Source organism: Eriocheir sinensis, chromosome 8 (assembly GCF_024679095.1).
Source record: "Eriocheir sinensis breed Jianghai 21 chromosome 8, ASM2467909v1, whole genome shotgun sequence".
Lineage (NCBI taxonomy): Eukaryota > Metazoa > Arthropoda > Malacostraca > Decapoda > Varunidae > Eriocheir > Eriocheir sinensis.
The window spans coordinates 19,961,862-19,977,336 of NC_066516.1; the positions used below are offsets into that span (position 1 = coordinate 19,961,862).

The 15,475-nt window shown below is 44.5% G+C and overlaps 1 protein-coding gene across 6 annotated transcripts; it reads left to right on the plus strand.

The window, feature by feature from the left end:
- Window positions 1–996: 996 nt before the first annotated feature.
- Window positions 997–12,984, plus strand: LOC126995649 (uncharacterized). 6 transcript variants are annotated; one of them, XM_050855398.1, is made up of 13 exons: window positions 1,017–1,120; window positions 1,239–1,469; window positions 5,162–5,313; window positions 5,758–5,915; window positions 6,622–6,796; window positions 7,180–7,681; window positions 8,268–8,452; window positions 9,311–9,498; window positions 9,974–10,113; window positions 10,605–10,720; window positions 11,469–11,720; window positions 11,819–11,953; window positions 12,277–12,984. In XM_050855398.1, exons 3-13 carry the CDS (start codon window positions 5,256–5,258, stop codon window positions 12,762–12,764), a joined length of 2,397 nt encoding a protein of 798 aa, XP_050711355.1. In that variant the 5' UTR covers window positions 1,017–1,120; window positions 1,239–1,469; window positions 5,162–5,255; the 3' UTR covers window positions 12,765–12,984. The 6 variants fall into 6 exon arrangements, 5 of the variants coding, with proteins under 5 accessions (XP_050711356.1, XP_050711357.1, XP_050711353.1 ...); XM_050855396.1 differs by having other exon boundaries at window positions 998–1,469; XM_050855397.1 differs by having other exon boundaries at window positions 998–1,469; window positions 5,165–5,313.
- Window positions 12,985–15,475: the final 2,491 nt, after the last annotated feature.

Sequence of the window (15,475 nt, forward strand, 5' to 3'; positions counted from 1 at the left end):
TAAGAATCCGTAAGGAGGAATTTCGATAAAAATGGTGAGCACAACATGAAGGAACAAAAAGAAAGCATCAAAGGATAGAGAACAAACACATGTGGAAGATATTCTAATGACGATTAAGAAAATGAATGGGCATGGCCAGTTCATATGATGCGTAGAACTGAAAATCGAATGGACAGCCTAAGTAATTGAGCAGCAACCCAGAAACTTTTTTACTGCAAAGGAGGCAGCTCAAGGGCAACAAACAAACAAACAAAAGCCCGCTAGGCGCTGCTTCGATGAAAGAAAACAGAATAAGAAGCAAAAGAGAGTGTCTTGATACTCTTCTCGTGAAGGAGGTCAAGTCGTAGGCAGGATTATTATTATTATTATTATTATTATTATTATTATTATTATTATTATTATTATTATTATTATTATTATTATTATTATTATCGTTGTTGGTATTATTATTATTATTATTATTATTATTATTATTATTATTATTATTATTATTATTATTATTATTATTGTTGTTGTTGTTGTTGTTGTTGTTGTTGTTGTTGTTGTTATTATTATTATTATTATCGTTGTTGGTATTATTATTATTATTATTATTATTATTATTATTGGTATTTATATTATTATTATTATTATTATTATTATTGTTGTTGTTGTTGTTGTTGTTGTTGTTGTTGTTGTTGTTGTTATTATTATTATTATCATTATTATTGTTGTTGATATTATTATTATTATTATTATTATTATTATTATTATTATTATTATTATTATTATTATTGTTATTATCATTATTATCATTATTATTATTGTTGTTCTTGTTGCTGTTGTTGTTGTTGTTATTATTATTATTATTATTATTATTATTATTATTATTATTATTTTATGTTTGTACTTATTAAATATAGTTTTATCAAATATCTAAGGATAATATTATTCATCTGGCAACATTGGACTGGCACGGAGGCACTGGCTGGCGCTGGAGCATGGGGAGGCTCGCAATCGACAAGTCAGTCTACGGATGAACGTTGAGAAGGGAGGGTGTTTGCTCCATTCCCAAAGCCCCATCCCCAACGCTGCGCATCCCCATTTGCTATTGTTCCATCTTACCAACTACATGAACAAAGTATCTAAGCACATCATTTCCACTGTGATATAAAGAAGCCTAACCACTGTACGCCCTCACTCTTTCCATATGCGTTGCAAAATAAATTCATATTATAATTCATTTTACGTACTTATAGATTTGCACGCTACCGCAGTGGCGTGTGGCGAGTGTGCGGTGAGCGTGATTCACGAGTGGTGGTGGTGCACATTGGCGGTATTGAGGTAGTAACGATAAGATGCTGACGAACAATGGTAATGGTAGTAGTGGCAGTGATATGACAGGAAGCTGTAAAGTGATGGAAGTGGTGGTTCCTACCCAAGTGCACAATTGACGACATCGCAAGTGTTCGTTATAATATGGTTTAAAGGTAAGTGTGGGTGTGGGTGTGGGTGTGGCTGGGAGAGAAAAATCGAACACATTGTTAAATTGGCCATGCCCTTTCCCGCTTACCCCCAGTTGTACGCCACCGGTGACATGACCCCTTAACTGGCGCTGTCACCTGGAATGAGATAAGGTTGGACTGGTGAGATTGAGTACACTGTGGAAGAGACGAGACATATAGGAGAGCCAAAGCATTATTCGGTGATGGGTACAGAAGAGATGGAGCAAAAGGGAGATTAGTAGATTGAAGCGTGAGGGTGATGAGGTAGGAAAGGGTGATCAAAATCGGGATAGGATGGGATATTGAAGGGTCGAGACATGGGTGGGAGGAAAGGGTGAGGTGGGAGAGGCAGGGGTGAAGGATGGAGGGGGTGAAAGGTATGTTGGAGGGAAACTGTGGGAGTTGTGTTGCTTAGCAGTCACTGTCTATATTTGCATGCCCCCTCCCCACCCCCCCACCCCCGCACCTCCTCCTCCTCTTCCTCCTCCTCGTTCCCCATGTTCTCTCTGCATTTCTTTGTTATCTTTCTCTTGCCTTTTGTCATTGTACTCATTTGTGTTTTTAGATGTATTCAAGATTGTCTTTCCCATCCCCCTTTTTTTTTTTTTTTTTTTTTTTTTTTGGTCTCATTCATTCATCATTTCCCTTCTATATGCATGTGTTATTCATCGATACATTCGTTATTCATTCGCTAACTTACTTATTCATATCCCTTTTTTTATTGTGTTATTTATACTTGCTATCTGTTTAATTGCTTACTTGTTTATTTACCGATTCGCCTGCCCCAATCCACCAACGGGCATATAGGGAGGGGGAAATCTTAATGTTGATCTTATATATTCATTTATCTATTGATTTGTTTATCTATTTATTTATCTAAGAGAGAGCGAAAGCATTAATATCACACAATCAATCCAAAGTGTTTACCCCAACTGATGTGCCCTTGAAATCAACACCACCAACAACACTGTTGTTGTTGGTATTGGTGGTGGTGGAGAAGGGGGAGGGGGGGGGGGAGAGAGGAGCTGAAGGAGGACGGTGGTGGCAGAGATGTGACAAGGAATAGATGGCGAAGGCTTGAGGCAGGTGAAGCATTGGTCGTGGAAGTTATGTTTGTATATATAGTGTTTTGTGAAATTCTGTAGTTCGTGATGAAAAAAATAGTTGGTGATGAGTCCTACCGTTTTTTACATAGATTTACATAGATATCCAGACCACACAGACACTATAGTCCAGATTAGGTGGCCTGTCCTTGAACCTAAGTGAAATTACATCACATTAATTGCCACCAAAACTTTGCATTTCTACTTTAGGAAATATGAAATTGAAGGAAGTAGCGGTCAAGCTTGTTGTTAAATGAATTAATCGTACTGCTATGGACCACTGATGTTGGGAGCTTATTACATTCTCGTGCTACAACGCTGGTGAAGGAAAAAATTGGTGGGAGGGTGGAGACTCGAGTTGTGGTACAAGTGTTGTGGTGACTGGGGGCGGTGATAAACTAAGCCGTATGAGGCGTAAGATAATGATGGAGTGGAAAAGATAGTGAAGGAAGTGGGGGATGTGATGAGGAACGAAGATGATGATGATGATGATGATGTCGTTGGTCAGGTATGAAGGGGGTGGTGGTGATGAAGTATGAAGGCCATGAAGGTAGAAATGGGGATAATTAATGTGGTGAGGGTGGGGAAAGAAATGATGGTGACGGGACGTGAAGATGGGAAAAGTGGTGATGCATGATGGTGATTAGGGGGAAAGAAGTACGTAGTGCATGGTGATAGGGTGGAGAAGATAAGGGGTGGGGGTGATGTTGATGGTGGGGAGTGAGTGCAGTAATAAATGAAGCTGGTGATGGTGAAAGAGATGGTATTGGTATTGGAGGTGGTTGTGATGGCGGAGATTGAAAAGGAGGTGATGGTGAGGGTGAAGGTGGAGATGATGGTGATGAAAAGATGCTGATGGTGTTGGGGAAGGTGAGGGAGGGTGTTGGTGATTGATAATAAGCTGAGTAACCACTACAGGCTCTAATGGTTCCTTGACAACATGCTAATCTAATCATCTCCACTCTCATCACCTCCACCCACCCACCCTCCCACCTGAGCAACCCAGCTGCCCCACTTTCCATCACTCAGCAATCACAAATAAAAGCAAGGTATCATCAATGCATTTTTTTATTTTTTTACAGGAAAGGAAGTAATCAAGGGCATAAAAAAATGTAGAAAAAAAGCCCGCATACATCTAATACCACGCCCACATGCAAAACACTCAATATAAACCAAGGCCGCAGGTCCCACATTCTATCCTCTACATAGCACAGTCTTCTACGTACCAGCGTTTACATTATCTCTTTACATTAGCGCCGTCTACCGCCCGTTTACGCTCAGTGCACATATAGTTACCGCACATTAAACTGACCCAGAAGCCCCGTCCCCTCTTTGATAGGTTTAGGAGTTGGTTAGATGGATGTAAGGAGGTTAGTGTTAAGAGTCTATTGTCGATATTCTCAGGACTAATATTGTAGGGTGGGAGTAGGTGTCTGCCCCATCCTTTTGGCTGTAAATATGTCAATAAACATTTCAAATCAAATCAAAATCAGACGCCTCCGCCTCTCACATCAACCATTTCCAAAGGTCAAAAAGGGGATCAGTCGAGTTTTAATGAGTGGTATATTTTAGGTCCATGATACAGAAGCAGGGTCAGACTACCACCAGGGTCATAAAACTGCCCCTGTAAATGCCCACAACTCCTATGAAGTCCTTGTCAAATGTGTGCCTGGATGCCGAAATGTTTAAGAATATGGCCCTATGTTGCCTTGTAGCGAGAATGAGGGAGAGGGGGGGGGGGGGGCTTCTGGACTAGTTTAGTGTACGAAGACTATAATGTTCAGTGACTCAGTAACTTGTGGTATCAGCATCTGTTTAAGATAAGCGAAACTTGACCTCTTATCATTTTATTGTGCAGCAGGGGATGAGGAAGAGTAGAGACGAGGGGAGATTATTTTAATTGTGTGTCATTAACCTGCGGTCTAATTACGTGCTGGACTCGTGCTCGTCAGTTCCGTCTCTTTAAAAGTCAAGCAGTAGTTACTGTATACATCCGACGTTATCGTACGTCCGGCAGAAATTACTGAACGTCTACCATTTGTTGTTAGGCAGAACTTATTATGTGTCCGGCAGACGTATTATGAGTCTGGTAGGATTTATTATACGCCTGATAGAATTCATTATACACCTGATAGAATTCATTATGCGTCTGGCAGAATTTATTATACGTCTGATAGAATTCGGCAGAAAGTATTATATATTCGGCACAATATATAATACGTTTGGCAGTAGTTTTTGTACTTTTTTTTCGCCTGGCAAAAGTTTGGGGGGCAGCATGAAGAAGAGTGAACAAGTACTGAAAAAGACCTGGAACTTATGTACTGGCAGGAGGGGGGAATGGGAGGGACGGGATCATGGGGAACTGAGGGACTGAGAAAGGAAGAGGCTGTTAACTTTGATGGTGACGGGGGGAGGGGGGGATACCAGGGTAGGGAAGTTCGAGAAAAGAGACGGCTATTGTTTCTCCTTAGAGCTCATTACAAAGAAAAGCCATACAAGAAAATTTAGAAGATTACACATACACACACACACACACATACACACACTGGTAACCATTTTCCCTTCTCGTTTCAGCAGCAGCATCGTTACAGTCTCCAGCACCTCCTCCGCCTCTTCCACTCCCTCCTCCTTCTTCTGCACCTGCTCTTCGTCGTCGTCTAGAACCGTCATGGAGATCAACAGAAGCCTACTCCCCGTCAAGGGCCATTTTTTCCTCTACTGGGGATGTGAGTCTTTCTCTTACACCTTTGGCTATGAAGTTGATGAAGTTGATGGATTGTTTAGCAAGGTAGCGACAAGTTACTAGGTTCCTTGTATAATGCATATGGGGTGTTTGACGAGATGAAGAAGTTGAGGGTAAGTGCGTGAATTTCAAACGAGTTGTATTATTTTGTTGTTGTTGTTTTTTGTTTAGTTGCTTATGAGGTTTATATAAGTTCGATTATTACACGTCTCTCGCCTCGGCTCACGTTCCCTTTACACACCAAGAGACTCGCTAATCATTTCCTTCTTTCCCCCGCCTCCCTTCGCCTCAATCCTAATCTCACCAAATATATCAAGAAACTCTTTCCCCTCACACACCAATAATCTCGTTAAACCTCGTTCCTCACACACCTAGACACTCGTTAACTCTCTTCTCTTCTCCTCCCCTCCTTTCCCCTCCCCGTCAGTCATGGCCTCCGCCCCGCCCTTCGTGATGGTGGTGGCGCGGCAGATGGGCGTCCCACTGAATGTGCAGGGCGTCGTGTCGGGAGTGGTCATCGCCGCCGCTGTGCTCGCCCGCCCACTCATCGCCGCCTTCGTCGATACCTTCCCCTCCAGACGGAAAGTGAGTAGTTGCCGGGTGATGGTGATGGTTGGGGGTAACGATAGCTGTTGTTTCTGTTGTCGTTGAAGATGTGGTGCTGGAGGTGGTAGTAACGGTAATGACCTTTATAGTAGTAGTAGTAGTAGTAGTAGTAGTCTATTTTCCTTCACCATTATCCCTCTTCCACCCTTTTATCCCCTACTCCTCCATCACTCCCCTCTCCCGCTCTCCCTCACCATCCCTCCCTCTCCTCTCCCCCTCCTTCTGCATGCTTTACCACTCTCCCTTCCCCCAACCCTCCCTCTCTTCCCTCTTCCCTCTCCCACTCTCCTTTCCCATCCCTCCCTCTCCTTCACCACTCTCCCCTCCCCCCACCCTCCCTCTCTTCCCTCTTCCCTCTCCTGCTCTCCTTCCCCATCCCTCCCTCTCCTTCACCACTCTCCACTCCCCCCCATTCTCCCTCACCACCCCTCCCTCCCCTCTACCACTTTCCCTCCCCTTTACCACTCTCCTCTCCCACACTCTCCCACACCTCCCCTTCCTCCCCTTTCCACTCTCCCTTGCCCCTGCTTTACCTCACCACCCCTCCTTCTCCTTCCCATTCTCCCCTCCCTCTCCCTCTCCCTCATCACTCTACCCTCTCCTTCCCTCACCATTCTCCCTCCTCCCCCCTCACCATTCTCCCCCTCCCTCCCCCTCACCACTCTCCCCTCTCCCCCCACACCAGGCCATCTTCCTGGTCCTCATCTGCCTCATGATCGCGTCCTACAACCCCCTCGGCTACCTCCCGCCCCTGCAGCCCCCGCCCCGTCTCTCCGGCAGCCTCCTCCCGCCTCCCCACGGCCTGAACACGCCACTCCTCGTCGTCCCCCCAAACCACCATCACCAGCGTTATCGCCAAGGTAGGTAAACATGGACTGTCTGACTGATTGAGATTTATAGATGTTTTGGTATTGTTGTTGTTGGTGTTGTTGTTGTTAGTAGAAGTAGTAGTGGTAGTAGTAGTAGTGGTTGTTGTAGTAGTAGCAGTAGTAGTAATAGTAGAAATAAGTTTTGCTAGCGGGCTTTTTTGTTTCTTCTTTTCCCCCCTAGAGTTGATTCCTTTCCTGTAAAAAAAATGAAAGATAATGAAGTGATGCTGTTAAAATGTGAAGATCGTAGTCTACATTCTTCTCTACATTATTAGCACGGTTCTCATAGTATATTATGGTCCCCATCATTATCATCATCATCACCTTTTTCATCATCTTCACTGTTACCAAGGCCACCTTTCATCTCTCCTCAGACGAGTGTGTGGTCACCTCGGCCTGGGACTGCTTCGCCTTTCCTCTCAGCAGTACCCAAGAAGAGGAGGAGGAGTCCCTTTCAGGCACCCCCGACACCGAGCTCAGATTTTCCCTAAGACTCTTCGAAGAAGGTCGTCACAAAGAGTTCGAGGAAGGCGAAAATAGCCATGAAGAAGGTAACAGTGGGTCTAGCAAAAGCGAAAAGTATGAAGAAGAGAAAAACAAGCTTGGATACTCTAAAAATAACTTTGGAGGAGAAACTAGGCTTGGAGAAGGCGGAAATGAGCTTGAAGGCGAAAACAAACTTGGAGAATTCGAAAACAAGTTTGAAGAGGATCAGAACAGCCACACAGGGGATCATAAAGGTACAGTCTTGCATGATGAAGTGAGGGAGCAAGTGATGGCCGTAAGGAGATGGTGGGGCCTCGATTCTAATGAGACTTTGGTTTACGTGGTCGAGGGCTCATCCGAATGGCGCTTCACTAATGTATACAACGTGAGGTGAGAGAGAGAGAGAGAGAGAGAGAGAGAGACCCAAATGTACCCTCTCAAAAAACAAACTAACACCCTTTTCCTTCCTTCTTTCTTACCTTCCTTCTCTCCTCCCTCCTGTCGATCTCTTCTTTCCTTCCTTCCTGTCCTCATCCTCCCCTTCTTCCTTATTTCTTCCCTTGCCTCGTTTCTCCCTCTTCCCTCCCTCTCTTCGATCGCTCTTCCTTCCTTCCTTCCTACCTTTATCCCTCACGTTCTTTCTTCTTTCTTCCCTCGATTCCTTCCTTCCTTCCTCCTCCTTCCCTTCCTCCCTTCGATCGCTTCCTTCCTTCATACCTTCATCCCTCCTGTGCTTCCTCCTTTTTTCCCTTGCTTCCTTCCTTCCTCCTCTCTCCTTCCCTTCGATCTCTCTTCTTCCATTCTTTCCTTCATCCCTCCCGTCCTTTCTTCTTCCCTTACTTCTTTCCTTCCTCCTCCCTACCTCCCTTCGATCTCCCTGCTTTCCTTCCCTCCTCCCTCTCTCTTCCTACTCCCTTATTTTCGATTTCTCTTACTTCCTTCCCACCTTCCTCCCCCCCCGTCCTTCCTCCCCAAGCGTGAGGTGCCTGGGGGGCGAACTGGGGACGTTGGATGCTGACGGGGCTGCGCAGGAGGGGAGCTGCGAGCCTGCTATCCTGAAGGAGGGTGGTTTCTGGGTGTATGTGCTCTGCCTCCTCGCCTCCTACATCACCGCCACCACCGTCGAGTCCATCTCCGACGCTATCTGCTGCGACTCTATAGGTGAGAGACGCCTTCCCTCTTCCTCCCTCTCTTCTTTCCTTCCTTGCGTATGCCGACTTGCCTCTTGCAGATTCCTAATGTTCTCATGTCCACTTTATTTTCCTCTCTACGTCTTCCCCCTCTTCGTTCCTCTGTCTAATTTCTCCCTTTTTTCTTTCTCCAACTCTTCTCTTTCCCATTTTCTTTCATCCCTTTCTGCCTCTCATTCTTTCCATGCCTCTTATAGCTCTCTCCTTATCTTCTCTTCCTTTTAACCTCTCACTCATTCGCCTTCCTTTCACTCTCTTTCTCTCCCATCCCCTCACCCTTTCTTCCCTCTGTAAGCCTTATCCCCACCTCGTTCCTCCTTCCTTTCTTCCTTCCTCTCACCCTCTTTCCCTTTCTCTCAATCCTTCATCTATTCCTCCTTCTGCAGCCCTCAGTCCCCGCCTTGTTCCTTCTTCCCCTCTTCTTCCTCCCTTTCTGCCTCTCATTCCTCTCTTTCCTTCCTTCCATTCTCCCTTTTTCCTTATCTTCTCTTCCTTTATTCCATTCACCCCTTATTTGTCCTTGGTACCTTCTTTCCCTTTCCTTCATCCCCTCACCGCTTCTTCCTTCTGTACCTTTTAACCCGGTAGCAGCGACGGGCCAAATTTGTGGCTTTACCGTGTACCTACCAGCGACGGGCCACATTTTTGCCATGATATAAACCCCCCAAAATAGATGATGCATAGACTGATCACAAATGCGTTGATATATATTATGAAATGGTTTGTGTGAGTGATGATTTTTTCTCATTTTTCTCGCTTTGAGGGGCCTTTAAGAAACATGATCCCTGCAGCTACCGGGTTAATCCCCACCTCGTTCCTTTTTCCCAAGGCGAGGGCGGGGATTACGGGCGGCAGCGGGTGTGGGGCGTGCTGAGCTATGGAATGCTGGGTGCCCTGAGCGGCGTGCTGGTGGACTGGCGCTCCGGGGAATGCACCGTCAGGGACTACAGGGCGGCCTTCCTCCTCATGACCGCCTGTGGGACCCTCGACTTCCTTCTCTCTGCCGCGTGTCTGAAGGTAGATCTTGGGTTAGGTTAGGTTAGGTTAGCTTGCTGTTGTTTAGATTTGGTATTGTTGTTGTTTTGTTTGGTTTCGTTCATTTGTTTGTGTGTTTTATTTTTCAGTCCAGCTTTTTTTTTTTTTTTAATTGTGTTTATTTTAATTAGTTTATTCATTCTTTCTCTTTTTTTCTTTCTTCTTTGTTTTCTCCCCCTACCCCCATAATGCCAATACTACTTCATTGCATATGCTCTCTCTCTCTCTCTCTCTCTCTCTCTCTCTCTCTCTCTCTCTCTCTCTCTCTCTCTCTTCTTCTTCTTCTCTTTTTCCTTCTTCTTCTTCTCCTCCTCCTCCTCCTCCTCCTCCTCCTTCTTTTTCTTTTTCTTTTCCATCTCCTTCTCCTTTTTCTTCACGTCCTGCCTTTCCTTCCTTCCTCGACTTTCCTTCATTCCTCGACTATTCTCCCCTTCCTCCTCCTCCTCCTCCCGTATAGGTGCCCAAGCTGGAGCTACAGCGGAAGGGCGTGTGGACCAATCTCAGTTCTCTCCTCCGCCGGCTACACTTCGCCGTCTTCCTCGTCACCGCCCTCCTGACAGGCTTCTTCGATGGTCTTGATACTGGCTTCCTCTTCGTGCAAGTAGTGGTGGAGGGGGTAGGGGTGAGGGGGTGGTGGAATTTTAATAGTGATGGTTAATAATAGCTGTAGGAGGGAGAGGAATTTATACAGGGACAGTGATGAAGAAAGGGAATTTATTGTATTGTGGTAGTAGTGATTCTTGAGGTAGTAGTTGTAGTAGTAGTAGTAGTAGTTGTCGTTGTCGTTGTTGTAATAGTAGTTAATTGGGACTGTAATAAGTAATTGAATTCATATTATTCCTCTCCTCTTTTTCTTCTTCCTCCTCCTCCTCCTCCTCCTCCTCCTCTTCCTCCTTATTCACTTATCCATTCCTCCTTGTCACACAGTTCTCTTTAGCCTCTTCTTTCACACTCGCTCACACCTATTACTCTTCCCTCTTACCTTTATGTTGTTATTTTCTTCATCGTTCTCCTCTCCTTCAACCAGCTCCCTCCACCTTCACCACCTCCTCCTCCACTGCCATCACGCATCTCCCTTCGTTCCACAGGCTGCAAGAGGACATAGCAGAGGGGAGAGGCACTGGGAGTAAATACCTCAACGCAGCACAAGGCTTCACGTTGCTGGTTCAGGCCATCGCTGCCATCCCCTTCATGTTTGTGGGAGGTGAGGAAGGCTGAGGGAAGGTGGAAGGCTGCGTGGAGAGCAAAGCAGGAAAGATAAGGTATGGGAAGGGAGGAGGAGGAGGGTAGAGTGTGGAAGGCTATGGAGGGGCAGTCAGTGGATGGGTTTGGAGATCAGCTGACTGAAGATAGAGTATGGGAAGGGGGAAGGGGAGGGTAGAGTGTGGAGTCGGCTATGTAAAGAAGACAGGAAGGAAGGAAAGGATAGGGTTGGTAAGTTGGGAGACTATCTGAGTAAGTGACTAAGAAAGAATGAAAAGACTAGGCGGAAGGGAAGGAGAGGGTAGTGTGTGAGAAGTCCATGTTAAACAGGAGATAAGGAAAGGACCCTTCCACCTTTCACATCGACTAGTATTTCCAAATGCCGAAAAGGAGATCAGTCGGGTTCTAATGAGCGCTCTTGTAGCCTCATGGTACTGAAGAATGGTCAAACTACCACCAGAGTCATTAAAATACCCCTGTAAATGCCCAAAACTCCTACGAAAACCTTGTCAAATATGTGTTCTTGGGCGCCAATTATTTTTATAATACGGCCCCTATAAAATATTCTCCTCCATCCCTTTTTTCGCCTCTTCCTTTACCCCAACCACCACCCACCCATCCACCATCTCCCTTTTCCACACTGATTGGTAGGAAGATTCAGACCGGAGAGAGCGATGAACGACGTGCTCTTCCTCCTCCTGTACTCATACCTCCACCCAGTCACACCCAACCTCCATCTTCTTGCCCAGACTCGTTAGTGAGAAGATTCAGCGCCGAGAGAGTGATGAACGCCGTGCTCTTCCTGTATTCCATACGCCTGCTCAGCTTGTCCGCCGCCAGCTACTTCGGCGTCTTGTGGTGCACCGTGGTCGTCGAGGTCATCAACGGTCCGTGCTTCGGCCTCGGCTACACCGCCATCGTCATCCATGCCGCCGCCTTAGCTCCTCGTGGCCTCTCCACCACCGTCCAGAGTGTGGTGGGAGTATGCTATGGCACTCTGGGTATGTAGTGGCCTAGAGAGAGAGAGAGAGAGAGGTGAGGTGAGTGTGCTTTGTTGTCTCTCCGAAGGTTCAAGCATGTTTCTTCTTGTCTCTCTCAGGTTACGCGGGGGCCAGCTTCGTGGGCGGTATCGTGTACGAGTTAGTGGGCAGCCAGAGGCTCTACCTGCTAACGGGCATGGCGGCACTCTGCACCTGGACGCTCCACTTGGCCCACCTGAAGCTATGCCCGCCCAGTGAGTGTGGCTGGTACTGTTGGGTCTTGGGTGTTGTGAAGTCTTTCTCTCTAGAAATGTAAATCTCTCTCTCTCTCTCTCTCTCTCTCTCTCTCTCTCTCTCTCTCTCTCTCTCTCTCTCTCTCTCTCTTCCTGTAGTACTTGTTTCCTCTCTCCTCTTCCCTTGTTCTCTTCTCATGTGGGCGAGGCAGCGGAGGTCACCGAGTTAGCGGATCGAAATACCGACTGGGCTCTTTCACCTTGTCTAAAATGGCCATTATTTCTATTATTATTATTATTATTATTATTACTTGTTATTGTTATTATTCATACTCCGCCGCCAGATATCAAGGCAACAAAATTCAAGATGGCCGAGGGGGAGCAACAAGAGGAACCTGAAGTCTTGCAGGTCACGGTGGGACGTGATGGGGACACCACCGAGGCTCCCCGACGAGGAGGGACCGAAGGGGAACTGCTGAAGAAGGAAAAGAAGGTTGTTGAAAGGGGGGAAGGTGAGGAGACAATTGAAAAGGGAAAGGAGGAGGAGGAGACAGATGGAAAGGGAAAAGATAAGAAGGAAATTGCTGAAAACGGAAAAGAGAGGAAGAAGGAGGAGGAGGAGGCCGTGAAAAAGGAAAACAAAACTGAAGACGAGGTTGTTGATAAGCAGATGCTGATAATGGACAAAAAGACATCTGAGAAAGCTGATGAAGAAGAGAAAACGGAGGAAGACGAGGAGACAGAAACTAATACTCTCTTGAAGAAAAACGCAGTGCCAATTAGAGGAAAAGAAAGAGATGACATAGTAGGAGGAGGAGGAGGAGGAAGCTGATGCTTGTATGTTTCCTCAAGGAGAATTTAGTGCTTAAGTGAGCCATGAGGGTGCATGAGCTATTATAATAATAAGATATATACTTTCTAACAATAATGCGTAAAAAGTAATGATTGACGCTTCGGCGTAATGCATATATTCGCCTCCTTTAAAATTAGCTCTGGGGCCGTGAAAAAGTAATCACAGCTTTCAATCTTCATTCAAATAGATCTGTTGTTTGTACCGTTTGTTATGCATCGCTGCCCCCCACCTTTGTCTTATCTATTTTTTTTTCTACTATAATATAGAGGGAAATGGGAAATCTTGTAGTGACCACACCTCCTAGGACATGTACTTAAAAGCCCTTTCACCAAAGGTAGCCTACACATGCCTTGCCTTACAAACTGTGGGTGCTACAACTATGCTCTCCGGTTGAATGTTACGTATATTTACACTTAGGGAGAATTTTGTTTCCTCCCATAACGATCCTCCAGTGGTCAGGTTTGGTTATCTTGAAGGAGTGTCTTCTTTGGCCAGTGGTGCTGATGAAGGTAAAGAGTCTGGGGAAAGGAAAGGTCATCCAGTCCATCCACAACATTGTGAACTTGAATCATGTCACCTATTGTCCTTCTGTAAATGTTGGTAGTTCCACGACACTACATTTCTCCCCATATATCTTCTCTCTACTCTGGCGTAAGCTTGGTAGCTTCCTGCACGTAACATGATGAGCAGGCTTCCATGTTACATTGAGCAAGTGGGGCCATGATAGGAAAGTTCAACTATATGTATCACAATGACCTATTGCAAGAATTATCAATTGGAATATCTGAAACAAGGAAACAATTGTAGGGTAAATGAAAGAGATGAAAGGGTCTGGTAGGGGAAAGATGTGCTTACTAAAATTAAGAGTATCAAGAAAAATAAGTCAGAGAAGGAAACATGCATACATGGACACAATGAAGAATGTGCAGCATAAAGTCTGTTGATTTTTAAAGAGGCTGCTTTTATATACTGCTCCGCTAATGGCGCATTGATGCAGTGAAACACGGAGGAGGGTATCAAGGAAACAGCAGGAGTGGCAGATACTGAAAAGAATACACCTGTACTGCGACTGGAGTGATTTCTCCTGCATGGCAGTTTTTGTTTTTGTTATTGTTGCCTATCAGTGGCATAGCAAGGTGTCTGCATATGAAAGGACCCATGGGGGAACCAGTGTCCACAGATGGATATAGCTAATTCTTTGACCAGAATTATTCAACCTCCCAAAATGGAACTTCATGCAGAGGTTGCCTGCCTCTACTGTTTGATATAAAAAAAAAACTTTTTGTGGTGACTGCACACACTCATCTATACACTCTATTGGGGCAGTGATAACAGGCTTTTTTTCTAAATTAGTTTTGTGCATTTTTTTTTCCCCATGAGCTGCTTTCCTTACTGTAACAACACACACACACACACACACACACACACACACACACACACACACACACACACACACACACACACACACACACACACACAGGTCAGTTCAGTTTGGGCATATACAAATACAACCATATGGTTTAAGATGTAAAATAACTTTTATTTTAATCAGATAAAAGTACTTTTCTTTAAGAACTATACACTGACGAGTTGTGGTTTGCTGCACTCCAATTCAACATTTTACAGGATAATTTACCTTTGGCATCCTCTTATTTAATGGTCTGCCAATTTATGTCAGTCACATGGTTCAAGAGTAATCCCTAGTGTTGATTGTAAAACCTCTCCATTTAGTTTGTCACATTTGGCACTGAGAGAAGTAATGAAGGGCTCAGCAGAATGATGTAATATATATATATATATATATATATATATATATATATATATATATATATATATATATATATATATATATATATATATATATATATATATATATATATATATATATATATATATATATATATATATATATATATATATATATATATATATATATATATATATATATATATATATATATATATATATATATATCTATATATATACTAGTTCCAATTCAAACATATGGTGGTTAACATGCCAAAGATCAGAAGGAAAAAATACCTTGGTAAATGAGTCACTTCCTCACCAACTTGATTGGTACTTAAAAAAGGTAACTGACTACCTGCTACCTAACAAAAAGAAAATTTGAACATGAAAACTGAAACATTTGAATACAGGTGTAGGACAGTTATGTTTTCATTCATGACAGGCCAGATGAAGACCATGGCTTGTGAAACAACACCTAGTGATGAACTTCAGGTAATATATTACCATTGTCTAATCAGTCACTATGCTCCAGCCATCATCGATTAGATGAGCTCATTCTAGTTTTTATAGACAAACTTTAGTCACTAACTCTTAATTATTACCTCCTATAGTCCAACCAAATTGTCGAGTCCGTTTGGGCGGAGGCTCCCACGGGTCCATTTCTCCCCTCGGCTCTGCCACACAGTCCCAACACCTATTTTTTCCTATCATATGTTACCTTTACCTTACATATGAGTGGAAGAGATAGGTGTTGGGACTATGTGGCAGAGCAGAGGGGAGAAATGGACCCGCAGGAGCCTACGCCCGAACGGACTCGACAATTTGGTTTCACTATAGGCTTGTCTGATCTCTCTCATCCACCCATAAGTGACTGGTGCTTGAGGTTTCACCCTACCTAGTGGATAAAGGATTGAATAGAGGATAAATGAAAGGATAAAAGA

Excerpts from the sequence above, each read along its gene's own strand:
- LOC126995649 (XM_050855396.1), top strand. The coding sequence starts at position 5,256 with ATGGAGATCAACAGAAGCCTACTCCCCGTCAAGGGCCATTTTTTCCTC. Across the intron at positions 8,453-9,310 it reads TATCTGCTGCGACTCTATAG|GCGAGGGCGGGGATTACGGG; the intron begins GTGAGAGACGCC and ends CTTTTTCCCAAG. Across the intron at positions 11,954-12,276 it reads CCTGAAGCTATGCCCGCCCA|ATATCAAGGCAACAAAATTC; the intron begins GTGAGTGTGGCT and ends CTCCGCCGCCAG.